The 14,844-nt window shown below is 42.5% G+C and overlaps 1 protein-coding gene across 1 annotated transcript in view; it reads right to left on the bottom strand.

The window, feature by feature from the left end:
* The window catches only part of Cttnbp2 (cortactin binding protein 2), a 117,229-nt gene extending 102,760 nt beyond the window's left edge, over nucleotides 1-14,469 (bottom strand). The window contains exons 1-2 of the mRNA XM_042696006.1: nucleotides 14,295-14,469; nucleotides 1,210-1,317 (exon numbers count right to left, since the gene is read on the bottom strand). Coding sequence (XP_042551940.1) covers nucleotides 1,210-1,317; nucleotides 14,295-14,375 — 189 coding nt within the window. The 5' untranslated portion in view covers nucleotides 14,376-14,469. The remainder of the gene's footprint in view (nucleotides 1-1,209; nucleotides 1,318-14,294) is intronic.
* Between the last annotated feature and the right edge of the window lie 375 nt (nucleotides 14,470-14,844).

Here is a 14,844-nt window from a genome sequence, read left to right on the forward strand (position 1 = left end):
ACACTTTATTATTGTCCCAAAGCTTTTTGCTCAAGGCTAGCCCTCTATCAGTAAGTCACATTTGCACTTCCAGCATTTTGGTAGTAAATTAGAGATAAGAATCTCACACAGAGTTTCCTGCCAAGACTGGCTTAGAAATACAATCCTCAGATCTCAGCCTCTAAGCAGCTAGGATTGAAGGCATGAGCCACTAGGGCTAGGCTATACTTCACTTTTGAACATTCAATTACATTTAACTCAAAAGGTTCTCTGCCAATCTGGTTTTCAGGTGCTTTAGCTGCTTCTCTGTGAGAACATTTTTTCCAAAGCATAAACTGAAATGCATTTTCCTCAGCACTTCAGCTGAACATTCACAAAGATGTCTTCCTACCTTGTATGAAAAAGAAGCAATCACTGGCAAAATGTTTCCCATGAGAGTAAATTAAAATTGGTTATACTAGAGCTGCTTCTTGCAATATTGGTTCTCTATTAATACTGTTCTTTTAAAAATGTTTTTCAATAATAAAAAATGGGTTAGTCAGACACAGTGATACACACTTGTAATCACATACTCAAGAGGCATAAGCAGGAAGAACTTGAATTCAAGTCCAGCTTGGCACGCGTGTGCGTGCGTGCGTGCGTGCGTGCGTGCGTGCGTGTGTGTGTGTGGTGTGTTTAACCAAAAAAGAATAAGATATAGAAAGATACAAAAGGATTTCTTTCATAATTTTCTAATGCCAGTACTGAAGCTTAAACTTAGGGTCTCACATCCTCACTTGACATTTTCACTCAGAACTGGTACTCTACACTTGAGTCATGCCACCAGCCTAACATTTTGCTGGTTAATTGGAGATTGAGTCCCAAAGCCATCTCTGTACAGACCTGGCTTTGAATCTTGATCCTCGAAGTCACAACCTCCTGAGTAGCCCAGATTACAGTCATGACCCATCAGCACCCAAGCATAAAAGGATCTACGAAGTCAAACAGCTGATTGTCAAGTCTACCATATGGAACCGTTTATTCTCTGTCCCCATCACCAATTACCATCTGACCTCGGCCCTTGGCTTATGAAGGTTATGGGATGATATTTAGCATGAGTGGAAGGTACTATTAGCCTGAGGTAACACTTAAAAGATATTTTGTTTTGAAAAGTAAGAAACAGCAGCTCTGCCACTGGCTTGTGAAAAGAACATGGCACAGCATGAAGCATTGGCCCTAGAATATTCTTACCCGCAGGGCCTCAATGACAAGGTCTCTGGCTTCCAGCTCCCCTTCCATCACACTGAGAAGCATCCGAAGCTCTGGTTTACTGAGGGTGTCCACATCAAACTCTTTTTTCTGAAACACAAATTGAAAAGAAAATGCAATGAATAGATAGGCATTCCTAGAAAAGATACATACACATACAACCTAGAGGTACCAGTAGATGTTTTCACCTGTGTCTCAGGAAATGCAGGAGGAACTGAAGTACTATTTAGCAGCAATCTATCTCTTGGCCTCCAGAAAAAGAGGTAAAACCTGTAAGGTCATTTTCCCAAATCTCCCCTAGAAGAAGACAAAGCTCACCAACAGGGCTGCACACCTGGATTCTATCACCGAATTATGCAGCAGGGATTTATAGTCTCTGGAGTCTGTATCAAAACAAGCCTGGTCTGTGTGGGTGAGGAGTTTCAAGGGTAGCAAAGAAAACACAGATGCATTCCTAGAAGGGCCCCAACATAAAGGCTCCTGGGAGGTTATTATAAATTCCAGGACATCCAATAATAACAGGTTATGTTTATAGAACACTGCAGCAGAGGCCACTGGCTGGCAATATCTGGTCCACAGATGTGTATTACTCAGGTCACAAAGAAAAAAAGTTTCCCCTTCCATTTGACCAGCACACACACACACACACACACACACACACACACACACACACACACACACATGCACACACACACACATGCACACACACACACACACACACACACACACACACAAATAAAACTGAAAAAAAAATCCTCTTCGTTTGACCAACACTAAGATAAAAGAAAATATAAAATAATACAGTTTGTCCAATAAAATAAAAACCATCCAGATCCCAAAAGTCCAGTATCTATGGGACCGCCAGATCTACCACAGAACAAAATTCCACAGAACCAACCCATTACTGGTTTCAAAAGAACATGTTCAGTTTGCAAATCATACATGCATACACACGAACACACACACACATATACGGGAGTGGGGGATATGGGCAGATTAACTTTTAATAAGCTTAGACTGCTACTCTTAGGAAGTTAATTGGGCAATAGAGTCATCTAAGAGTTTTCTTTTTTTTAATAGTAATTTTTTAATTATGAAAATACTGTACAGAAGGGTTACAATTACATGGGCAAGGTAATGAGTACATTTCTTATCAAGCATTGTTGCCTCCTCCTTTGTTTCCCCTTCCCATCCCTGCCCAATTCCCCACCCCACCCCCAGTCCCTCCACCAGTCCACCCCTCACACCAAAGTTGTAAAGATCGTTTTTCGACATAACATCATTGTTGCAATGGGTCCACCTGTATCCCTATTTAAATTGTTTTTTCCCTTCCCCTCCACAAATTATACCAACATCAAATACAGTGAAAACAGGGGATTATACCATGGGGGAGGGACATACAAAGCAACAAAGATATATCTTATAAATATGTTAGAAACAATAGCAAGAAAGAAAAACCATTTGAGTCCTTATCTTGGGGTTCATTTCGCCTAACATCAACTTATCTGACCTTTTCTACTTGACTCAGACATATACTAGATATTGCAAATAAGGGAAACCATGGGACCTATGTTTCTTTGGGCCTGGCTTACTTCACTTAATATAATTTTTTCGAAGTCTTTCCACTTCCTAACAAATGGGGCAATGTGATTCTTTCTTAAGCAAAATCTCTGTAGCTACTTTTCAGTCCATAAGGAACATTAAGCAGGAACTAATGACTGTAAGAAGAATCCTCCAGGAACCAGGATACAACAGGAAGTAACAGCATAAGGGCCCTGGAGGGTGAAATTCCTCACCCAAAGTTCTCCTAACCCATCATTTACTTCTTTAATCTCCTCCCCTCTGCAAGGGGTCTTATCTCCTGGCTTCCACTTTCGTGCTGACGTCAGTGAACCTCAGTTCTTTTGTCTTCAGAATCTCCAGTGTCTTTCCTTACAATTTTTATAAGTAGGTCTCTTCAGATCATCTCATTGCAGCTGGAACTGATTCAGGATCTGATGGCTTGTTCCAGCCAGGCCTGGTTAGCACTAGCCTGAAGGTATCCATGACACCTCAAGCTACTCCTCCCTTTAGTGAAGAGGACCACATGACAAACCCAGTAACCATCCTAGAGAAGACCACTCAGTTCATCCACAAATGTCTCACAATACTCCAACGCTGAAGCTGTTTTTCAGTACATTCCAGGACTTGCCTTCACATGTGCAGAGCATTCAGCAATCTCAGGGAACCAAATCTACTCCACATGGTACCATCATTTCTAATTTTCAGTTCAGGAAACCACAACTCAGAGAAGCCAGATCTCTCTCTCTCTCTCTCTCTCTCTCCCCCCCTCTCTCTCTCTCACACACACACAGATTGTGCAACTCGTATATGGTAAAACCAGGGTATATAACTGAGTGCAGTAGCTTGTCTGCACACTCTAGCACACAGCCTCAACGTTCCAGAACTAGCTCTGTAAGTTCAGATGAAATGGGAACCATTCTATCAGCCCAGAAGAACTAGTTTGGCACTCATGTGTAGCACTAGGCCATCCCAGTGAACACACAGTAGTAAATGTAGTAAATGCCATGAATGATTTTAGGGGCTTTCACAAGGCATGAACAGAACTACTGATACCTTATTTCAAAAGAAATTTCTGGAAGTAGACATGGTGGTATAAAGGAGAATAATGCCCCAAAGCCACCAACCTAGCTCTGGTAAGAGCTAGAAGGCTCCTAGAAAAAGATGTTTTAAAGGATCTTCCTTTTCTTGACTGTTTCTTTTTGCACATGCACTGAGCAGAGCAGTTTTTGGGAAAGGTGAGGCCTAAGGATGAAAACCCTTATAGTGGAGGTTTAGTATAGTATAGTTGTTTAGGAAGCTAACTTGGGAGATGTTCCCTGTGAATACTAAAATCAATATACCATGTCTCGAATTCTAAGTATTATCTCAGACAGTCACAGAAGTGCTCTAAAACTTCAGCACACAAAAGAATCTCCTGGAATTGCTTTCATTAAAATGAATATAGGTAGGTAGGGCTCAACTCCTAGAAAGTCTTGTTTTGTAAGCTCCTACTAATGATGCTGATCGAACACTGTATTTTGAGAAGCATTGTTATAACTAATCTGAGTCTCTGCTTACTCACGTCTATCGTGGAAATCCTAACATCTCCTTGCAGTCTTTGTGAGATGAATGAAAGAGCCTATATAAATGAAGTAAGCACTACATGCAGGCTTCCAATTGTTTTAATCACCCAGATGTTTCATGAATGGAGGAATGGGTCACTGGATAAGAACCTATTTCTTTGGAAACTACCAGGCCACATCCTATAAGCTTAAGATTATTGATTATGATGAAAGTCTGACTTTTATCCTGGTTTTTCCCAGGATGGGAAAGGAAGCTGCAATTCCTATGTGCTTTGTAATGTAATATTTTATTAATGTTGCTGCTGGTTGGTCTAAAGATTTTAATTAATTGCACCTTTTATTGTTCTTGTTTCCCTGAAGCTTCACAAGCAAATCACTCCATTGTAAAAACTAGTATATAATAAAAGACATTACGAAGGCTCTGATTCATGTTTGATTCAGGAGAGCCTGCCCTACTTTCATCGTCTTCAGCATCATGACATGTGACTGCCACCAACATTTCAGTTTGTTGACATATTACCACCAATAAAAGGGGCAATTCATTAAAGAAAAAAAAAAAAACCACACAGCTACAGGGTTCTTGCTAAACCACAGGTTATATTTCACAAAATGTTAAAAAATAATCTGACTCTCATCATCATGTATTACATGAAATATTAGTTTAGTACATCTTTCTGTGTCTTTTCCCATTATATGTATCTCCATTCTTTGCCTTTGGCAATAAAATGTAATTATATATACAGATACTCATCCTGTGATTTGGGGTTCTTTTTTTTTTTTTTTTTTGGTCAGTTGTGGGGCTTGAACCCTGGGCTTGGTCGCTGTACTTGCGCTCTTCAGCTCAAGGTAAGCACTCTACCACTTGAACCACAGTGCCACTTCCAGTTTTCTACTGGTGCCTGGCTTCCTGTGATATTTTCATCCTTACAATTTATGAGTTTTATTGTGGAATTTACTTGGCTCCATTAAAATGGAACACAAAACCCTAAGTGTCAGTATTTAGTAATTCAAAGTTAAAAGAAAAACATGACAAAAAAAACCAACAAGAATGCTAGTTTTCAATTCCAAGAAATACAGCAGAAAAGCACTTAAGAATCACCTACTATACACAAACCTGCATCGATCCCATGGTTTCCCTTATTTGAAATAACTAGTATAAGTCTAGGACAAGCAGAAGAGGTCAAAAGCAATGTACATATGGCCATATAAGATAATGTTAAGTGAAATGAACCCCAACTGTTTTTTTTCTTGCTTGCTTGCTATTGTTTTTAACATCTTTAAAATGCACTATGTGATTATTTTGCTTCTTTTGTATGTGCTTCCCTCACCGTATAACCCATTTTCATTGTTGGTGACCTGCAGCTTGTATATATATTTTCTAAGTTGGGAAGGAGAAGGGAAATAACAAAATGCTGAAATAAGGATACAGGTTGACCCATTGTAACAATGAGATGTACAAGACACTATGTTGAAAATGAACTTTACAACTTGGGGGGCAGGGAGGAGGAGTTGGGGAGGTGGGGAGGGAAGGGATGGTAAGGGATAAACAAAGGGGGAGGTAACAACGCTTGATAGGAAATGTATTCCTTACCTCACTCATGTAACTGTAAACCCCTGGGTACACTGTTTTTACAATAAAAAAAAAAAACATTAAAAATAACTGGCATAGGGTTCAAGCTAACTCAGTCTAGTCAAATGGAAGGACATCATATGGGTATAAACAAATCATATGTGTTCATTTACTGCATCTTGATATGCACTTACTATTGATTTGTGTGTGCTACTGTAATGTATAACAGGCATACTATATTCGTATATACAAATAATGGAGACAAACCACCTCCAGCTCATTGCGTTCATCAGTTTTGCATAGCTCTGAATAATCTGAGTGGGAGTGAGGAGTGTATTCGTCAGGATTTTCTTATTACAGGCTCAGTGAGACAGAGAAAGAACAGGCAAAACTGAATCTGGATGTGTTTAAGTCTTCTTAAGCTGCCAGAACTACAAATACGCCAGCTCTAAGTTGCCTTTAACGCCTATCCCCAAACTAAAAGGTCTGTTCCTGGAGAGAATTCTAAAGCCCATCCTAAATAGAGCCAGAAAAGCCTTGACTGTATCCTTAAAGAATTAATGGCATCAATCCACTGACTGGTTGTCAAAATGCCTTGAAAAATAATCAGACCGGGTATAGCAGAACTGCCTTTTGGTCTTTGCCTAAACACACTGAGTTATTTCAGGGTGGCTAACTGAAATTTTGTTTACCAAGCACACAGCCAGTCACATTTTTTTTCTTTTTTGGTTCTTAAACCACCAACACCAAAACCCTCTCTTAAATTTAAAAACCAGTGGATTGCACCACATTTAACCATTAACTTTAAGAAAGGAAGAATGTCAGGGAATGGACTGGAAGGCAAAGCAAGGGCTGTGGCTAATGAACTCTCACCAGTGGGGCCAATTGTTTCATTGGTTTGGTTCCCAATAAAATGAGGATGTTGAAATAAGCATCTATAAAGCCATCTATAAAATCTCCTCCAGCCCTCAAATGTCCTGATTTCATGTACCATCAGAGTAAGTGGATTACTAGACTGATGAAATTTAGGTCATTCTCTGAGACCAAAAAGCCTTTGAGAAGTACTTGAGGCAAACTGATTTCGCCTCTTTATTCAGAAATTACAGAAATCTATCTTCCTCCTAGTTTAATAATGTATGATTATAATTAATAATTCATTTATAACTCTAAGTAAGCAAAATTTAATCTTAGGGTGAACAGAGATGTAACAACGGAGGAGCAATGAAACATCTTGAATTTTGAGATCAAAGTTGAAGACAGTCATTAACATGAAAAAAATCCAGTTCAATTTTCTAAGTATAAGAAAACATGCTTTCAAATTATTTAGTTATTTCTTGCATTGAGTTCATTCTCACTGGGCCCTCTCACTACATAGAGTTTTCCTGACAAGGACTACCTGCCTGATTCCGCTCTCCCTATTTCTCCTTTTTCTTCTCAATCATCTGGTTTTCATATTTCCTCAGAAGTCAGCTCCAATCCCACTTCTGTATGCCTATACTGAGCTGAATGAAGTCTTTCATTTGCTCAATTGAGTGTTGAGTCTTCTATAAACTTGTCCATCAATCATGTTTACTCTGTACATTTCCTCTTAATGTCAAAATTGTCTGCTTCTTTGGTGCCCTAACCCTAGATATGTCAAGGTAACAAGTATATTACATCTCACATGATTTTACCTAATGTGTATGCCTCTTCCTCTGTCTTTTCCTATTAAGTCCCTAATGAGTGCAACCTAAAATAGAAAGCACAGAAAAGTACAATGTTTCAGTTGACTCTATCAATTAAGATGCAATGTAACAGTCCACTCTAGGATAACTAAATAACAGGGCATGAAATCATCCGCTCATTGTTTCCAAAATCAGTTAGAGCCTTTTAAATGAAGACTTTAAACCACACACTGAGAGCATGGGAGTTTATGAATCTTAAATTAACCATACTAGCAGGGAGGGGTCTTTCATGCAAGGTAAGCAACTCAGTGAGTATGTGGGGAAGAGGTAATACTGACAAGAAAACAATGTCAGGAAGGAAACCTGCTGGTGGACCTTAACTAATTTTAACTCAGAGAAAACTAGAATAAAAAGCAGAAAAGTAGCTCAGTCAGGCGGCAACCTTGGATAATTAAGTCCAGCTACTTCCCTTTTCTTCCTTTCAGACTTCCTCTCAGTTCCCATTTCCTCACTATGGGAAGAAAGGTCCTCATCACAGGAAAAACTATAGTATATTTCCATTCCAAACTCAGATTTCAATATTATATCAGCTGGCCACAGGACACTGATGAGCTCCACAAGTGAGGCAGCATCCAGACCTAATAATTGTTCTTTATGAAGCTTGAAATGGATTCAAGACTATGTCTTGATTATTATCTGTAGGTGGCAAATGTCAGCATGCTGATTTTCAAATAAAGAGGCTGAGACAGGAAAGCAGAATGATAATAACCTTACCTAAACACATATCCTCAACTTAGTTATTCAAAGAAAGCAATTTCCCCTTCAGATTAGAATTTCTACAGTGTTGACGCCATATCATACACAGCAGTGGTAATACAATCTCATCTTTGTACATGCTGATTGTTACAGATTAAACTAAACAGTGTAAAAGCCATTATTACTAATGCCAACATTGCTACAGGAGTACCAAAGGGAAAACCCAAGTCTCCTTTTATGTATTATACAACCCTAGTAAAGACACTTCCATGGAGAACCCAAATCAATGTCCTCAAACAAAGCCTTTCAGAAGCAATATAAGCTCACTAGACAAGACTCCAACCATGGTAGGCACATTTAAAGCTCAGTCCCCGTCCCACAGGCAATTCAAAAGCCTTGTCAGATCTCTTCCTTTCACCACAGTTTTCTTTCCGTTTATTTCCTTTTCCTGGGTTTTTCATGGTTTGTTCTTACCCTCATACCACTGATCTCCTCCTTCACACCCTAGTGGGTGGCATGACCTTAACCTATTGTGGAAAGGGTCAGGAGTATGAGTGGTCCACTGACCATCCTATTACCCCCTCCATCCCCAGCCTCAGTCATCAAGGTGGGAAGAAGGTATCTCAAGACAGAAGCTAATAATGTTGAAAAAATCTATAAAGTATTTTGATGTCATTAAAAACGTAGTTTGGAAATGGGGGAAGGGGAAAATCCAAAGGACTGGATATAAACCTAGATCGCAGTCCTTGACTTCCTTGTATGTGCCAAGACCCTCAGTTTGGGAAAGAAGAGAGGCAGGGGTAGAGGGGAGGGGAGGAGAGAAGCAAGAAAGATGAATCTTTGGATTCAAAGTTTGTGTTATCTATAATGTTATTATACAAACTGCAGGCCAATAGTTTCATTATAATTTTGTACTATACCAAGCAAATTTTCCAATTAGTCAAGTAATGTTAAGTACTATGCCACAGCTTTCCTCATTCATAAACATTTGCAGAACACTTACCATGGCCTGGCACTGTGAGGTCATCTTCTCTTTGGCTACTTTGGCTACTTTCCATAAAGCAGAAGTCTGATCTCCTCCAGCCACAGCCTGGCTGTCCACATGATCGGCTGCAGTTACCTGTTATTCACTAGGGATGCCAAGCTACCAAACATTTCCTCAACTCATAAAAGTTTTCTGAAGCCCATGAAGACAAGATTAATGGGGTAATCTAGCCTAAGGATGGAGTCCATCACTAGCAGGACAAACATTTTTCTCTACATAAAATTGCACCTGTGAGAAATGCAATAATAGCAACGATATAAAGTCCCCAGACAAACAGAGGTATACAACCTCTTATTTAAGAAATGAAAAGCCAGTGGCTCACCTCTATAATCCTAGCTACTCAGGAAGCTGAGATCTAAAGACCCCAATGCCACCATGAGCAGGAAAGTTTATGCGACTCTTATCTTGAGCCACCAAAGAGCCAGAAGTGGAGCTGTGGCTCAACTGGTAGAGGGCTAGCCTTAAATGAAAAAGCTAAGGGACAGTGACTGAGCTAAGCCCTAATATTGGTGCAGATGTGCATGCACACACAAAAAAGCACCACTCCGGAGAATAGTGGTGTGCTAATCTTTTAATTTCTATAAGCATCTTTCTAGAGTACATATATGAGGCTGAAGTGGAAATTATTACATTCCTCTTTGAAAGTCTTTGAAAGAGCATCAGGGGCCAGGTCACATGTGCACTCTGCTTCCTGCAGTCTCTGTCCACGTTCACCATAAACGCTATCATCATTCCAGTCAAGCTTCCAGATCCTTCCTCTAGGGAACTTCTCTCTGATTCTACCTCCTAAAACCTCTACAGCAAGTCATTTGTTCCTCTCATGACACCACAATCTGATTTCACTCAATGATGCAAAGCATCATCTACTGCTATCATGTGATACCTGGGGTGACAGAGATATTACTCATGACTCCTCTTTATCTTGGTTAAATATTCAGTGAAGTATATTATGCTCACATTATTACCCCTTAACACTTACTAACCATCAATATGCAATAGGTGTCATATAATGACAATTTAGATTTTTAAAAGCCAAGTGTGATCATCTACATGTGTAATCCTAATAGAAAGGTTGTAACAGAAAGATCGCAAGTTCAAGACTAGCTTTGGCCAGGCCAGCTTTAGCTACATAATAAGAACCTGCCTTAAAACATATTTTTAAAAAGGAGGCAGTGGAGCTGTGGCTCAAAGTCGACAAAAAACAGCTCTAGGACAGTGTTCAGACCCTTAGTTCAAGCCTCATGACCCACAAAAAAAACAAACAAAAAATAAGTTAAAATCTTTAGACAGGCACCAGTGGTTCACACCTGTAATCCTAGCTACTCAAGAGGCTGAGATCTGAAGATCACAGTTCAAAGCCAGCCTGGGTAGGAAAGTCTGTGAGACTTGTGCTGCTATTATTCTTTTGCTGTTCTAGGGCTCCAACTCTGCTTGGGTGCTGTCCCTGAGCTTCCTCTTGCTCAAGGATGGTGTTCCACTACTTAAGCCACAATGCCACTTGCAGCCTTTTCTGTGATTAATTGGAGATAAGAGTCTTACAGACTTTCCTGTCCAGGCTAGTTTCAACAAACCATGATCCTCAGATCTCAGCCTCCTACTTAGTAGCTTGAACCACCCAGTGCCTGGCTTTGGAGACTCTTATCTCCAATTAACCAATTAACTCCAATTAAACAACACAACAACAACATATTAGTGGAGTTGTGGCTCAAAGTGATGAGTGCAAACCTTGAGCAAAGGAGCTCAGGGACAGCAACCAGGACCAGGCCCTGAGTTCAAACCCCATGATCTACCCAAAAAGTTCTTCTCATTATTTTTACATTTAATACTGTCACCTAAAGAAATCTCATTTCAGCAATTAATTAATCACTATATTGCTCATTTTAAAGGAAAAAAAACACTTAACTTTCTCCTTATCACTATGGCAACAAAATTTATACCTACTTTTTGCATATTAGTTGCTAAAAAAAAAAAAACAGAATGAAAGGAATGTTGGTTGGTTTTCCAAATATAGCTCTAAAAAGATCTTAATTTTCCTTGAACTCCTAAATTCTTTGGTGACAATAAAAAGCAGGAAGATTTCCTGTTTTCCCTGCTGTCTTATCCATTAGCATTCATTTTCAGAGTTGAAATAGCAATATGGCCTATAAAAGTCGTCACATTTGGCTAAGGCACTGAAAATAACCCAGGTCTCCCGGCACGGTTCACAGAAAAGACTATTAATATGATCCTGTTGAATAATGTAGCTGTTAGCCAGCTTTACGCTTGGGATGCTTTTAGGATTTAAACAGCTAAGAACAAGGATCACAAACTAAATTTAAAACATTCCACTGAAAATTATATTAAACTGAAAACTATAAATTAAACTTGTTCCTAGGCAACAATCTAAATAGTCAAAACAGTGAAAACATTCACTTTCAAAAATAGCCTACTGCTTTGGAGGCCCCATTGGCTTTACACTGCCAAATGTATACATAAAAAGGCACAATATGTAAACCAAATGGAAATGAAATAAATCTCTACAATGCAAAAAGAAGTTACTCACTAATTTTTCGAAAAGGTTCTCCATTAATGAGAACCTAAAATGCCTAAGTTCAACTTCAATATTTCATTATTAGATAAGCAATTGCCAACCAAGAAAAAAAGGAAAAACAAAAACAAAAAAACCTATACCTACCTTTAAAAAAAATAGGCTATAAGAGCCTTTTCAAATTTAAAAAAAGGGAAGAAACAAATGTCTATTGAGTAAAAAGTAATCACCCAAAAGCTATTTTTAAAAAGAATAGTTTTAGAATAGTATAAGTTATTTAAAAGGAGGTGGGGAGGGAAGGTTTAGTAGGGAAAAAATAAAGGAGGGGGTAACTAACAATGCTCCATAGGAAATGTACTCATTACCTTACTCGTGTAACTGTAACCCCTCTGTACAGTATCTTTACAATTAAAAAATTAGAAAAAAAAGAACTCTAAAATATCCTCTGAAATTCACAAAGAAGGTTTGTTTTCACAGGTTTTTCTATGTCTATTCCTATTAACATGGGTAAAATAATCAAATACCTTTCTATCAGCAGTGAAAACGAAGACTTAAATTTTTTAAACACTGGCCTCATTAACACAAAAATCTTCCCGGTAACAAGGTTATGTTTACAATCTCACCAAGTAAAACTATTTATCAGCTACATATCATAAATCTGATGTCTGTGGTTGGTCAAGTGATTAAAATATTGAGAGCAGCACAAAGAAGATCATTAAGTAGGTTAAACAACAACAACAAAAATTCCATCTTTGGGGGAGGCCAATAAGCACACCACCTCTTTTTTGGTTCTCCTGGTCCTTTATCAACTCTGGAAGATGAGGACATCCAAGCTTCTCAACTTCTCAGAGAGGCTTACTGTTTTAATAGCTACCTTCCTTGGAGCTTGATAAGAGTAACTTACAAGTGGAAAGGTTTCCCTTGAAATCTTAAAAAAGAAAATCTAAAGAAAAATTCTCATTTTCCATGCAAAGTCAATTTTCCCAGAAGTTTTAGTTCAGTATCTGCCAGGTTCACACCGGCTCTCCTCTTCCCTTTCCAGCCTCTGCTCCTCCACATCTCTCTCTAGGCAAGCCCTACCTCCAGAGGTGGGAGAAAGGAAAAGCAGTCCAGGCTGTTGATCGCCTGGCCCTCCCCCCCTCCCCCGCCTTCGCGGCTCTCGCCATGTCCCCCCCCCCCCCCCCTGCAGTAGTGGGAGAAACAGAGGAGGCGTCCACAGCCGGCTCACTCCATCCCCCGAAGGAGACCAGCCAGGAGTGGGAGGCTCTCCCACCAACTGCCTATCTTTGACAGATATGCGCAGTGGCTCCTGCGAGGCACTTTTCAAACCCTGAAAACGTTTTTTGTCTTTTTGGGGGGGGTTTTGCCCCCATCCTAGAAGAAAGTAGATCTAGCCTCCTGATCCAGCCCTCCTGCAGGGTAAGAACTGGAAACCACCAGAGAGCGTCCGGTGCGTGGGATATTCAGGATGTATAAACAGCCAGGATCAGCCGCCCCCCCCCCCCCCCGCCACACACACACCTCAACCCACCCCCCCACCTCGGCTAAGTGCATTCGGCTTCTAGCCCCCAGAGAAGGGGAACAATGTCTTGACACCAGGTGGCACAATCACCCGTCTCCCCCGGGGGCGCTGGGCATCGCCTCGGAGAGAAGGACACTTGAGGGATGGGCAGCAGCAGGCAGCCAGGACACGAAGGGCTGGCGATCCGCGGCTGCAGCGCCCACAGCTGGGCGCGGGGCCTCTCCCAATGGGCCTCCCGAAGGCTCCAGTGTGTGTGAGCGCGCACACCCGCACACACACACACCCGCACACACACACACACACAGCATCCCCACACCTGCTTGGCGATGGCCCACCTCCCTCTCTCGGCTCTCCCGGGTCCGTTCCGAGGTGCCAGGCACCCCAGATTCGCGCTCCCAGCCACGCGCGCAGCAAGAGGTGAACAATGGGGGGTCAGATTCGCCCGGAAACACAGAGCACTCGCCCTGCTCCGATACCCCCCACAGCACGGGGAGCGGGCGTGGGGTCTCCACGGATGCACGAAAGGGAGGTCACAAAAGCTAGAAGGGAACCCCCGTACCGGATGGTCACCTCGCCCCATCCGAACCCGCCCCTGTCCATGGAGGCTCCCCGGGGACGGGGCACCTCGACAACGGGAGACACCCTCCCCCCGACAGGAAGGGGCACCCCGAGCCAGGGTGACCTGGGGAGCCAGAGAACCCGGGAAGCGGCATCCCGGGGGTCGCGGGTTTGGAAGCGTCCCGGAGGCGTCATCGCAGAGTGCAGCGGGGACCCCGGAGCCGCCCCCCGGCCCGCGTCTCCACGTCCCCCTGCGAACCCCGCGCGCCCGCGCCCGCGCCCGGCCTGGAACTCGATTACCGCCGCCTCCGCCGTGGCCCCTGCCGCGTCCTCCGGGGCGCGGGACAAGTCGGGCTCGCAGCTCGCGCGGTCCGTCGCCATCTTCCTGCGCTAGCGGATCCGAATGCGAGCTCGGAGCGGCGGCTCGGGCTCAGCCCTCTCCGCGCGGGCGGCGTTAACCCGCTGCTGGCCGCGGCAGGCGCTCGCAGCCTCCGAGCCCACGGCCACCGACCGCGCTCCCTCCGCCCCTCGCCGCCGCCGCCCCCGCCGCTTAACCCGTGGCGCGACGGCACCGCGCGGCCACGCCCGCGGCTCCGCCCGCCTTCCCGGCTCCGCCCCGCTGGCGCTGCCCCCCCCCCCCCCGGGGGTAGTCCGGGTAGGAGAAATGGGCACGTGAACTGGTCCCGATGTGGCTCAGTGGTGCACAGACCGGGCTCGGCGTCCGGCTTAGGGATGTGAAGTCTGTAACAGCAAAGGAGAATCCTTCCCTTTCCCTCCACCTCCAGCCCCCTTGGCAATCACGTAAGACATCTTTCTTCAATGTTCCAGTTTCCTGGTCGCCAGAGTGCTG

This window comes from Dipodomys spectabilis, unplaced genomic scaffold, assembly GCF_019054845.1.
Source record: "Dipodomys spectabilis isolate Male_0828 unplaced genomic scaffold, ASM1905484v1 ptg000197l, whole genome shotgun sequence".
NCBI classification, from domain to species: Eukaryota; Metazoa; Chordata; class Mammalia; order Rodentia; family Heteromyidae; genus Dipodomys; species Dipodomys spectabilis.